Raw genomic sequence first — 13,725 nt, forward strand, 5'->3', positions numbered from 1 at the left:
CACTTGTTTCTACTTTAAAATACCAAACATGAGTTGAGTGCTAGAATTCTGTCTATAAATATCTGGATGTTAAACAGCCTAATGTTCATAACCAGGTAAGATTAAAAGAGGAATTCAAAATCAACCACCACTGTGCTCTGGAAACTCTAAATACAGAAAAAGCTGGGGCACACTAGCAGGAGGGAATCACACCAGGCGCATGTGTGTGTACGTGCGTGCCCAAGATCCCAAAAGGAGAATGGAGGAGAAGGAATTGTGGTGTGGCCATCCCCCCTGGGGGATATTTCTCACTTTCTGTCTCTCTGTCTCTGTCTTTCTGGTGAGCGCAAGCACCCTATAAAAAAAAAAAAAATCAAAACCCTCAATGTCTGCAACTATTCCAATAAGTGACAAAACAAGAAACTCGACCAGTCAATCTCTAGTGAAAAAAATCAGGAGCAGCAACTTCAGTTTAGCTGAGAAGCTCACTGTTTTCTTGATATTTATGAGTTGTAGTTATAGAAATGTTTCATGCCAGTAAGCATTCCTGGTTTGGGTAAGACTTGCTACCCAACCACTTATGGGGTCTTTAAGGAACAGGCCACCCCAGCAATCCAGCATCTAGACAATGCTGATGACCAAAAGGGCCACCTCTGCAGGGACAAGGAAAAGACCATCAGCCAGAGGAAGTAAGGTCACCGAGCATGGGGCAGAAAAGAGATGGCAAAACCCTTCGCGCTGGGCTGGACACCATGTCCAGAATGAGCTCTTCTAGAAGGAAGGAAGGAAACCCCCTTCCACTCCCTGACCCACCAGGCTCCCTTCCCAGCCCACTCTTCCTTCCCCAGGAAGCAGTGCAGTTCTCAGGAGGCTGCAAATACCTAAACTTAAGATTAGAACAGCATGGCTATGAGAGCCTCTTGGATTCCTGATACCTGAGATCTCCCCTTCCCTTTACTTACAAGAGGTGAGAACAGTAAGACTCTAACCAAATACCCAAGACAGTCAGCCTGAGATGACTTCATACTCTCTGCGATTTCTACTCCAATAGCTTAATGGCAAGGAGAAGGTCTTCTGTTGGGTATCATTGCTAAGAAAATACAGTTAAAAATACTGGGTCACTGGAAAAGTCATGACGTGTCTTTCTATGCAAAATGCGTCATGACTTTTCTAACCACCCAATAATAGAATTAATTGGTATATGATATTTATACTGGTGGCTGAAAAAATTGCTTCCACAATTTGGGAGGTGGTGGAAGCTACAATGATTTTGGCAATTACAACAATCAGTCTTCAAATTTTGGACCCATGAAGGGTGGCAACTTTGGAGGCCGAAGCTCTGGCCCTTATGGAAGTGGAGGCCAATACTTTGCCAAACCACAAAATCAAGGTGGCTATGGCGATTCCCGCAGCAGCAGTAGCTATGGCAGTGGCAGAAGGTTTTAATTATTAACTGCCAGGAAACAAAGCTTAGCAGGAGAGGAGAGCCAGAGAAGGGACAGGGAAGCTACAGGTTACAACAGATTTGTGAACTCAGCCAAGCACAGTGGTGGCAGGGCCTAGCTGCTACAAAGAAGACATGTTTTAGACAATACTCATGTGTATGGGCAAATAATACGAGGACTGTATTTGTGACTAATTGTATAACAACAGGTTATTTTAGTTTCTGTTCTGTGGAAAGTGTAAAGCATTCTAACAAAGGGTTTTAATGTAGAGGTTTTTTTTTTGCACCCATGCTGTTGATTGCTAAGTATAATAGTCTGATCATGATGCTGAATAAATGTGTCTTTAAAAAAAAAATAGCTTCCACAAGAACAAAGTTACAACATTTTAATAATTTAAATAGAACCAACTTTAGAAACATACATACACAAACATAAAATTCAAATCCACAATTTCATTGAACAATGTATTTAAATGCATCAAAATCTAAAAAAAAAAACAAAAAACAAAAAAAAACCCAAAGTGGACTGAGGGTCATGGACATCAAAGGTCATTCTGAAGTGCTACGGATCAGAGCAAAATAGACAAGATCATTACTTCGCATGAATCAAGAAGAAACAGCCTGGGAATACATGAGACCCTCATAAGAACACTGCTAGGGAATGTTAGACCCAAGAGTCATTAAGCTCGAATACAGATACCGGAAAGATACACGAGTTCTTTGGCCATCCAAGTCACACTTGTTTCTACTTTAAAATACCAAACATGAGTTGAGTGCTAGAATTCTGTCTATAAATATCTGGATGTTAAACAGCCTAATGTTCATAACCAGGTAAGATTAAAAGAGGAATTCAAAATCAACCACCACTGTGCTCTGGAAACTCTAAATACAGAAAAAGCTGGGGCACACTAGCAGGAGGGAAAGATCAAAATAAGAAATGAAGGGAAACACACTGCCTCTGCCATCCCGGGCCCTCACAGACGCCACCACAGCGGCAGAGACAGGACTACCGCAGTTAAAGCAGGCACTGTAGTTCGTTCTTTTGAAGCTAATGAGATAAATCTGCAGAGCACTGGATCAACCAAATGAGAGACGTCGTCATGGGTCGACTGTGTGTGTTTTTTGGGGGAGTTGGGGTTTTTATTTTAATGTGGCCCACATTGCCCCAGTGGAGGAGATTTTAAGATAAGGCAACAGCTTCCTGGACTAAAATGCTTAAACGGCCTGTATAGTGTGCCCTGACGACGAGACCCACTGCTAGGGAATATTAGACCCAAGAGTCATTAAGCTTGAATACAAATGACACTGGAAAGACATATGTATGGGAGCCCAGGGGAACCCAGGCCAGGGGCTCCCCAGTGCGTTTCCACAGACAGCAACAACACAGTTTTTGTTAGACATTGGATGCCATTTACAGTGCAGATCATCAGTCCACTCCGTGTTCTCAGGTTCACGGACGCTATAGCTCTGCAGGCCTGAAAGTGAACAGCACTCTCCAAAGATTCTGGAAAGACTTAGGAAAATATTTCATAAGATCAAAAAAAAAAAAAAAAAAGTTTTGAGGCATCAACAAGGAACACATGACGCAAGCTCCCATGAAACTTCTGAAGGTAAAACGGTAAATGGCTAGTTATTTGCAGTGTCAGGACTAGGTCTTATACAATAATGGCTTTTTAAAAAAAAATAATAATAATAATAAAAATAAAAAGGCCGAAGTAGCCACACTCTGAGTGGCATAATGTTCTCATCAAGGCACAGAGAGTAAAACGTCTAAATCCCTGTATGTGGACAGGGGGCTACACTCATAAAGGACTCCAGGGCCTGATTCCCCGTACTTGAGTTGAAAAAGAAGAGAAGGTCGAAATGTGCCTTTTCCACTCATAGTCATGTCAAAATATAGGTATTTTACCACCTTCTCTTCGTAACTAATGTTACAACTGGTGAGTTAAAAAATAAATATATAAAAAATAAAATGTCACTGGTAGTTTAATAGCCATGATCAGAGTGACATGAGAGCGAGGCCGCGCACTGTGGAGAGCGTGCTCAGCACTAGGCATCTCTGTAGGAGAGGAAGGTCCCCTCCCGCTCCAGGGCTCCTCTGCAATGAGTCCAGCTACTACACAATTTCAACAAAATGCCCGATCGCTCTCCCTTCCCAGCACCCTCACGTTATCTGACTGGCAGTGGTTTTGTGCATGTAACTTACACTGTTGGCAGGTCACTTTAAAGTTGCCACTAAAAGGTGGCAAGAAGACAGTAGAGGGCTCACCCCTTCATTCGTTATTTTTATTCGACTTTTTATAAATTATTTTTAAATACAATTAGTGACAACAAACAATGCCGACGTTTGTAACAACCGAAACGGAATGTACAAACAAGACCGGACGGATGATGCTACCGGTGACCGGCGCGACCTGCCAATCATCCTGCACGCGTCGCCGTTCAGCTCCGAATGAGAGTCAGAAACTCCTCCCGAGTCTTTGGATCTTCCCGGAACACGCCCAACATGGTGCTGGTCACAGTTTTGCTGTTCATTTTCTGTACCCCTCTCATGACCATACACATGTGTCTACAAAACAAGGCAACAAAGGTCGTCGAAAGGAGAGAGGGTTACTGGTTTGGTTTTTAGGTAGAAAGCAGGCCCGAAGATTCATCTCAGTGCGGTTACTACGTGTGCCAAAATCTCCCTTCTTACACAAATGTTTCTAAAACGTTTTTAAAAGTTTATCTTAATAGTGTTTTTCTTCTCAGTGGCCAAGTGCCCATGTATCCAAAAAGGGGGAAATAGAATCTTCTTTCTGGGTGAAAATAACATCAAGAATCTAGGGAACCAGCAGTTAGCGTAATGGCTTTGTCGCTGGACTCCCACGTAGCCGACAGCGGTTCACATCCCGGACCCAGTGGCTTAAAACTCACACCGGGCGCGTGTGTGTGCGTACCCAAGATCCCGAGAGGAGAATGGAGGAGAAGGGATTGCAGCATGGCCATCCCTCCTGGGGGGTGATTTCTCACTTTCTGTCTCTCTGTCTCTCTCTGTCTGGTGAGCACACGCGCCCTGTAGTGAAAACAAAAAAAAAAACTCTTAAAAAAAAAAAAGAAATTCTGAATTCTCACTTCAGGACCAGCGAGGCACTATGCTACCTCAGGTGGGCAGAGAAATACTCAGGTATGCTGGTCTTACCAGGCAGATTCCAGACAGGTAAGTAGCCAGTGAGTCTGAGCAACCTGGTGAAGTCAGGCACCAAGCACAGAACAGACCTCACGCCATGCCATAGAATGAACACTAACTTGGCCTACCCAGTGTGTGCGACTCTCATAACTTACCCTAACTTAAAGAATTGTCAAAAAAAAAAAAAAAAAAAAAAGAATTGTCTGCAGTTGCCTTTTGTACCAATTCTTAGCTGTTTTTACTTTGTTTGTTTATTGTTTCTTTTTATTTATTTTTTTGCTATAGGGTATGCTTGCTCACCAGAGACAGACAGAGCAATAGGGAAAGTGAGGGGGGAGCGGAGATGGCTATGTCTTATCCGCCCTCCTCCACTCTCATCTCAGGATTTTGGGCATGCATGCACATGCACTCAGCATGATTCTCAAGCCACTGGGCCCAGGACTCAAACTGCAAAGCCATGGAGGATCCAGTGCCTTAACCTCCATTGCCATCTGATGGCCCCTGTTTTTTAAATGTGGGGAAAAAAAGTAGAAAAATTCTTAAAGCACCAAAGAGCTGAAGAAGAAATCAAGAGAAGACAAAATGCTTGGGCAAATCCCTGTAGCTACACTTAGAACTCCCTATCCCCACAGCCCCCCTGAAAGGAAAATCTCTCCCAAACCCTGGCCCCTCTATCAGCACCACAGTAAATGGAAGAGGCCAGATGGCTTTAGGCTCTGAATGGAACCCAACAGCGACTGGGTCACCTGAGTGGCACCACCTCGGGCTAGAAAAACCAAGCAGCACTAAATCTGCTGCTATGCACCACTGTGACATTAAAGGAAGACACAAACTTACGTGGCTTCAACCACTACCCCGACTCCAGCAGGTCGCAAGGCTTCTGTGATTGCCACGGCAATTTGTTTCGTAAGGCGCTCTTGAACTGTGAATATGACAAGTTTAGTTTGAATCTAACATAAACAGCTGGAAGTTTTTTAATTTCTTTTTTTTTAAAGAATTATTTTATTTTTAACTTTATTTATTAATTTGTTTATTTCAATTTGACCAGAGAGGGACAGAGGGAGAGAGAGAGAAAGCAAGCCGCCAGGTGCAGGACTCAAACTGTGGTCGGCCATGTGGGAATCTAGCACCTTTAGCCACCATGCCACCTGCAAATCTTAAAAAGCAGGCTTCTGTGAGTTTTAAGAGCCCGGACACACCAGCGCTGACTGGTTTGCTTTGTCTGCTTCATAGCCGGCCTCTGTTCCACCCCCTCACCTGCACTACAGGTGCTGAAGAGATTTCAGAAACCCTGGAGGCTTTCCAGCTGCACTGGCGGAGGGAGTAGATGGCAATTCTCTCTGACCCGGGCAGTAAGACCAACAGAATACGAGTCAGCAAGTACTTCCACGAGGGAAAGCAGAGAAGTTAATAAATGGCTTGAAACAGGATTAATAAAGGGGCCAGTTCAATGATCTAGTTATACTAATACTCAGAGGGAGGATGAAAACCAACAATTTAACCTAAATAATGCAGGCCCTATGCTCAATAAAACAACTCATTTTCAAAAATATGCAAGACACTCACTCAGTACTGCATCTGTTTGTAAACTGACAAAACCTCGCAGTGTCCACCAGTGCAGGCGCTGATTAATGAAGGTGTGGCACATGCGTGCAGTTCTAAATGGCCACCACAACGGCTGAGATAGTTACACGTATGTGGAAAAAATGTTCCAGTTGTTTAGTGAAAACAAACAAACAAAACGGATAGAAAAAAGTGGGAATGATTACCTATTACACGAGCCTATTTTTGTTTATATATAATAAAAATAAACTAATTTAGAGCTGCCCCCTTAGCCTAGAGAACCAAATCCCACATGGCTGACTGTGGTTCAAATCTCAGCCCCAGTGGCTTGAAAAACACAATGGGCGCATTTGCACCGAAAGGCCTGACAGCATGGAGAGATTAAGAAGAAGGGATTGCAGCATGACCACATTTCACTGGGGGTGCTTAATCCCTGTCTCGCTCTCTCTCTCTCTCTGGCAGGTGCACACATCTTTTGGTCATCAGAAAAAAATAAAAATAAAAAGTAACCTGATTTGAAAAGAGTATGTGCATGAAAATGAAGGAATATGCAAATACAACAGTAATTTCTTCCTTTTGAAATGCAGTAGACTTTCTCTTTTAAATTCCTGAGATAGGGGCCAGCAGATGGCATGGTGGTTAAGAGTGCTGGACTCCCACATGGCCAACCACAGTTCGAGTTCTGGACCTGGTGGCTTGCTTTCTCACTTTCTCTCTCTCTCTCTCTCTGTTTCTCTCACTCTGTCCCTCTCCGGTCAAATAAAAATAAAAGCAAATAAATAAATAAAGTTAAATAAAATCATTATTTTTTTAAAGAATTATCTTCTTTAATTAACTTTAATTAATTGATTAATTCATTCATTCATTTTAATTTGACCAGAGAGGGAGGGGAGTGAGTAGGAGGGGAATAAGTTGCCAGGTCCACGACTCAAACTGCAGTCAGCCATGTGGGAGTCCAGCGCCCTTAACCACCACACCACCTGCCAGCCCAATAAAATAATTCTTTAAAAAAATAACAAATTCCTGAGATTTTAGTGTTTATATCACATATATTAGAACAAAAAATGCTTTGTATGTAAGAAAAGTATTTTCTGTAAATAAAATATTGTAAAAGTTTACCTTGTAGTCTTCTGCTATAGATTTCTACAATCCTAGAAAATAAAGAATTGTTTTAGTTAATCATAAATTGTTTTAAATGAAATGGGTAAGGCTTCTCATAAGATAAAAGGATTTTCTTTGTGAAATAGCGGGGTACAGGCCACGGGTAATGCTTATGGGACGAGGATAGACAGATGAAAGCACCGTGGGGCACTGAGTCTCGAGGAGACCCGACCACTCTACGGAGCGGTGCTCCCTTACATCCCCAAACAGAGAGGGGATTCGAGAGTCTCCAAGTGCAACTGTCACTTAGGAAAAGCACAGAAACGAGTAGCAGAATTTGAAAGCTCCCGAGTCATCAATGTTAGGCCAAATCTCAAGTGTTCTAATTAATCAGATTGTTTTATCAGAGTGTAAAGCTCAATTTAATAATAAAAAAGACAATCACACCATGGTCAGTGACAACACTACTAAACCTATTAGTGTGACCAGATTAGAACTGATTAGACTTCTTCAGACACCTCTTCATAAAATAGGTTTATCTAAGTACTTAATCTAATCAGCCCCTAAAACAAAAGGCTCCTGGATCTAAGCTTCTAAGACAATCTGTCAAGTGATGAGTTTTCCCCTTTCAACGTCTTTTATTTATGAAGCGCAAAGATGACCACGGGACTCACCCATTTAAGGATGATGATTTGCACTTAGGACCTTTCCTTTAAAATTCACCTTTTGCTCATCAGTTGGGACTGTACGGATCGCCTTCCCTAACAGGCGCTGTATGGCTGTCCCCGACTATGCTCCTTTATACCCAGTAACAGCAATGAAGTCAGTAAAAGGTACACCACTCCGCTCTCCACTCACCCGAGAGCTCCCTAACAGCAGGCATCACCCCGATTCTTTGTGTCCTCGGTCGGCATGCAATATTGAAGGAACATGACTATGTGTATATTTCATAAGAACCTGAGAAAGGATGGTCATCAAGCTCCCGTAGGAGCTGTGTCATATGTCTTACCAGGTCAGATTTCTGTTTACATTACAAATTTGATCGTTTTTCAGGTGATTCCTTTGATATATAAGGATTCTTTCAAAAGAATTATTCTACTTAACTTTATTATTTTTTAATTTGACCAGAGAGACAGAGAGGGAGAGAGAGCACCTTAATCACCATGCCACCTGCTGTCCCCATATACAAGGATTTAAAAGTTAGCAATGTTTCCCTTTCTATACTCATTTTTTCCCTTGAGTAGAATTTCAGGTGCCATACTAGACAACAGTGATAATGCTGGCCATCCATGTTTTACGCTATACTTTACGAGGAAGATCGCCCACTTTTCACTGTCGTCCACGTCACCTGCTGTTTGACAGATAGCTGCTCACAAGCCAGGAGGGCCATTCGTGAGAATTTCTACTGAGCACCTACTATGCAGATGATGATGTAGTGAACCTATTTCCCGTGCTCCAAGAGTTTATCATTTCCTTCTTTTTTTTTTTTTTTGGGGGGGGCGGTGGGGGAGGTTGCTATAGGGCGCATGCATTCACCAGACAGACAGAGAGAGAGAGACAGAAAGTGAGAAATCACCCCCCAAGGGGGATGGCCACGCTGCAATCCCTTCTCCTCCATTCTCCTCTCGGGATCTTGGGCATGCACGCACACGCGCCCAGCATGAGTTTAAGCCACTGGGTCCGGGACTCGAACTGCAGTTGACTACATAGGAGTTCAGTGACGTAGCCATTACACCATCTGCTGGTCCCAAGTTTATAATTTCTTATTCCTAGTTTTTTGGCATTTGAAATAGCTTTTCTGAATTTAAAAAAAAAAAAAAAGAAAACCTATTTTCCCCTTATTCTTTAAATTAATTTGTTGAGGTATCTGTTGGGAATAGAATTGTGGTTTAACACTGATATTTATCTGCTTTTCAATATTGCTGCTGGCAAACCAATGGTCAACCTAACCATTGTTACCTTGTGTATAATTGCTATTTCTCTCTGTGGCCATCTTTATACTTGAGTACATTTTGTAGTTTACTATGTTGGGTCTAGATGGGGATTTAATTTTATTAGCCTTATTTGGGTTTTATTAGGCTTCCTGAGTCTAAAGACTGATATTTTTTCATGTGTTTTGAAAACTTTCTGCCATTCTCCTCTCTAATATTGCATCTACTCCATTGCCTCTTATCTCCAGCAATTTCTTTCTTTTTTAAAATACATCTTATTTATTTTAAAGAATTATGTCATCTAACTTTATTTTAATTTGATCATAGGGGGACAGAGCAATAGCGAGAGCAAGAGAGAGAGTGTGGCGAGCACTGCATACGGGAGCCATCTCGAGCTATCCGCCATCTTGGAAACCATTAGGCTTCACTTCCTCACTGAGCAAACCGTTTCTCAGAAATCATGTGATCAACCGTTCTCCCCGGAAGTGGTTGGGTTTCTAGGCAACGAGAGAGATCCACCCACAGCAATGATTGGTTCATGCTGTTCTATCTCATTTGCATTTCGGGCAACCAATTGGTGCCCACCAGCTGTATATAACTTGCCATTTTTCCTGAATAAACGGAAGTAGACGGAAGAAGACGACTTGACCAGCACCTCGTAGTGTGTGTGCGTGTTTTTGTCCCATCTCTCACTCCCTCCCCCAAGGAACCTGTTCCACGGTCCCGCAGGCCGAGACAAGAGAGAAAGTGAGAAAGCAAACTGCCAGGTCCGGGACTCGAACTGCAATCAGCCATGTGGGAGTCCAGTGACCCTAACCACCATACCACTTGCCGGCTCCATCCAGCAATTTCATTTAAGGGCATATTGGACCCTACTGGTCTCCTATGTCTCTTAAATTCAAATTCATATTTTCTGTTTCTGTGTGGCATTCTGGACTATTTCTTCAGACCTTTCTATGTACTATGGTATATTGAGCTGTGTGTAATCTGCTACTTTCTGAGTATATTATAGTTAATTTCTGGAAGTTATATAGTTAGCCCTCTCTATCCTACAGGTTCTGCCTCTATAGATTCCATCGACTGTGGAAAACATTGTCGTTGCTAACATGCACTATGTAGTTAGGCCTGCAATGGCTGTGTCTATACTGAACACACACAAACTTTTGTCATTATTCCCTAAACAAAATAGTATCACAATTATTTATACAGCATTTCCATTGTGGCATGTGGTATAAGGAATCTAGAGGTGATTTTACATATATGGGAGGAGGTTCAAGGTTATATGCAAATACTGTGCCATTTTATAGAAGGACCTTGGGCATCTCCAGCTTTTGGTATCTATGGGGGGTCTTGGAACGAGTCCCCCACAGACACTGAGGAATGACTGAGTGGATTTGGCACTTTTCCCAATATGGCTGGCCAATTCTGAACGTTTTTCATTCCTTTGTCAAACTTTAATACTCTTACTTTTAAATATATGGATTGGGACCAGCAGATGGCATAATGGTTACGTTCCTGGACTCCCACGTATTGGACTGTGGTTGACCCAGCCATATGGGAGTCCAACACCTTAACCACCACACCACCTGCTGGCCCTGGTAACCGTCATTTTAATCCAAACCGTTCTTATATTCTTACAGTGTAACTCATTGGATTATGTTGAAAATGGTACTTTTACTACGCTATAGTAGGATTTTTTTTAACATTTAGGATTTTTACAACTACATTCATAACAGAGATTAGTTTACAAAATTTTAAATAACTATTTAACTTGTTATTACTGTTTTTTAAATTTTGACTACAGAGAGAGAAAGGGAAAGTGAAAAAATAAGCCCCCAGTTCCAGGACTTGAACTGTGGTCAGCCATGTGAGAGAGCCTAATGCCTTAACCACCATGCTACTTGCTGGCTCCTACAAAACTTTTTTAAATGTTACCTTTATCAGGCTTTGTTATAAGGAACAGGCAGCTTCATCACATTAATTATGTAGTGGGGTCTGACAGTTGTGCAGTGATAATGCAGCAAGACCTACATGGGAAGGTCCTATACAGAGACCGCCATATATATATATATATACCTATATATATAATATATATATAATAGAACAGATGAATAAACTTTAAAAAACTATGTAGTTTTAAAGGTTTTTCTGGGCTTTTATTTATGTACACAAGAATTAGCGGTTACTTGAAAATTTGACAGAACATCGGGAAACTTCCCTACCTCCTCCTTCTCCAAACATTAATTTGATCTTTTCTAACAGTTATTTTCATGCCCAAGCTTTCTCTTTGTGCATTCCCTTTTGTTCCTGTCTTTGCGAACAATTTTTTTTAAGAATAATTTTATTTAACTTTATTTATTTATTTATTTATTTATTTGACCACAGAGGGACAGACTGAGAGGGAGGGAGAGGGAAAATAAGAAAGCAAGCCACCAGGTCTGGGACTCAAACCAAGGTGGACCATGTGGAAGCCCAGTGCCCTTAACCACCATGCCACCTGCCAACCCCTTTAAACAATTTTATTCATAAAGATTCTCAATTTTCAAAGTATAATTTTAGTTACATACCCTGTCATCCTGGATAATCTGTATTTATCCTATTGCTCAATTAAACTTATCAACAATCTATGATATAAGATTTTCAACTTCTGGATGTATGGTTTAAATTTTTTCTGTTTTCTTTGTTTGTTTGTTTTTTTCTAAATTACCCTAAATAAAGAGCTTCAACTTTAGCCTTTTTAAAAGAATTTTTTAAATTTAATTTATTCATTCATTTATTTTAATTTGACCAGATATGACACACACACATACACACACACACAGTGAGAAAACAAGTCACCAGGTCCGGAACTCGAACTGTGGTCAGCCATGTGGGAATGTCCAGCACCTTAACCACCACGCCACCTGCTAGTCACCTGAGCTTTATCTTAAAAGCTATGGAGAGCCACAGAAGGAGCAGCATGATTAAATCCACACTTTAAGAACATCCCAGTAGTCCATGAGAGCAGATAAAGGGAGCCTAAGTGATTAGAAGCAGGGCAAAGGCAGGAGCTTAACATGCAATTCAGGGGGAAAATGAGAACAGCACCAAAGAGGGTGGTAGCAAGGCCAAGGAGCAGCAGCCAGGTCATGGGAGGAAGCAAGGGTCTGGGGAGGACAGTGACCCCAGCAGTGGGCAGATTTCTCCTCGCTCCTTGCCCCGAATATGTTCCAGATGAAGCAGAGATGTAACCATAAAAATGAGGCAATACAAATACCAAGGGAAAAATAAAAAGTTTGTGACTACAGGAAAATTTTAACTTACTTATGAAAAGAAAGCTTTTGCTGTAAGCACAATTAGGACAGATGACAAACTGGGGAAAATATTTGTAGCACCTGATCTGAACTGCTTTCACATCACATAGCTTGTGCAAATCAGTAATAAAGAGGCAAGCAACCCAGTGGGAAAATTAACACTGCAGCTAGGAACAGGAAGTTTCTGAAAAGATTCCCCCTCAACCTGTTAAAGAAATGCAAATTAAGATGTCTGCATAAACATAACATTTTTTGCATAGTTTGCCAAAGATTGAAAGGTGTGATGAAGGAACCAGCAGATGGCATAGTGGTTATGTTGCTGGACTCTCACATGGTCGACTGCGGTGCAAGTCCTTGACCTGGCAGCTTGAAAGACGCTGGGCACATATGTGCATGTGCCCAAACTCCAGAGAGGAGACTGGAGGAGAAGGGATTGTGGCATGGCTATCCCCTTTGGGAGGTGATTTCTTGCTTTCTGTTTCTCTGGTGAACGCACACTCTAACAAAAATCTCTCTGTTAAAAAAAAAAAAGAAAAGGTGTGATGAAACCCAGTGCTGGCCAAAGTGTGAAGAGACACATACCCTTTATCTACTAGTCGAGTATAAATTGGCATGGTCTTTTTGAAGAGTAATTTGGTAATATAAAAAATCCAGCTACCCTTAACCCAGCAAGTTCTACTCTGGTAACCTGAAGTATGCAAAGAGGGCCAGCCCGTGACAAGGTGGTTACGGCAGCTGGATCCAACACAGCCCCCCACGCAGCCTGAGTCCTGGACCCAAGGGCTTGAGATGCATGCCAGGAGCATGTGTGCCCAAAACCCTGACAGGAGGGAGACATGAAGGAGAAGGGATTGCGGTCTTACTATTCCCTGTGGGGGGTGGGGGTACTTTCTCACCTTCCCTTTTCTCCCTCTCTCTCCAGTGAGTGCACACACCCTCTGGCAAATTTTTTTTAAAAAAGCATGCAAAGATAATATTAAAATCTGTCCACCAAAGCACATTTTTTTCCTTTTCGACAATAATTTTAAACTGCATATTATACTCATCTACATCAAAGATTGCTGATGTGAATTATATGAATCAATCAAATAAATACTATGTAGCCATTAAAAAAATCTTGGACTTTGGGGACTAAAAAATTCCAAAGAATTTCAAGGTATTTTTAAAATGTCTTAAAAAGCAACTTGTAGGGAACCAGCAGTTAGCGTAATGGCTATGTCGCTGGACTCCCACGTAGTCCACCGC

At 41.8% G+C, this 13,725-nt stretch overlaps 1 protein-coding gene across 1 annotated transcript in view; it reads right to left on the reverse strand.

Annotated features, from left to right (window-relative positions):
* Positions 1-2,133: 2,133 nt before the first annotated feature.
* The window catches only part of GCH1 (GTP cyclohydrolase 1), a 47,725-nt gene continuing 36,133 nt past the window's right edge, over positions 2,134-13,725 (reverse strand). The window contains 3 exon segments of the mRNA XM_006160566.2: positions 2,134-3,992; positions 5,430-5,514; positions 7,275-7,306. Of these exon segments, the coding sequence (XP_006160628.2) occupies positions 3,866-3,992; positions 5,430-5,514; positions 7,275-7,306 (244 nt within the window). The 3' untranslated portion in view covers positions 2,134-3,865.

Source organism: Tupaia chinensis, unplaced genomic scaffold (genome assembly GCF_000334495.1).
Source record: "Tupaia chinensis unplaced genomic scaffold, TupChi_1.0 Scaffold000688_1, whole genome shotgun sequence".
NCBI lineage: Eukaryota > Metazoa > Chordata > Mammalia > Scandentia > Tupaiidae > Tupaia > Tupaia belangeri.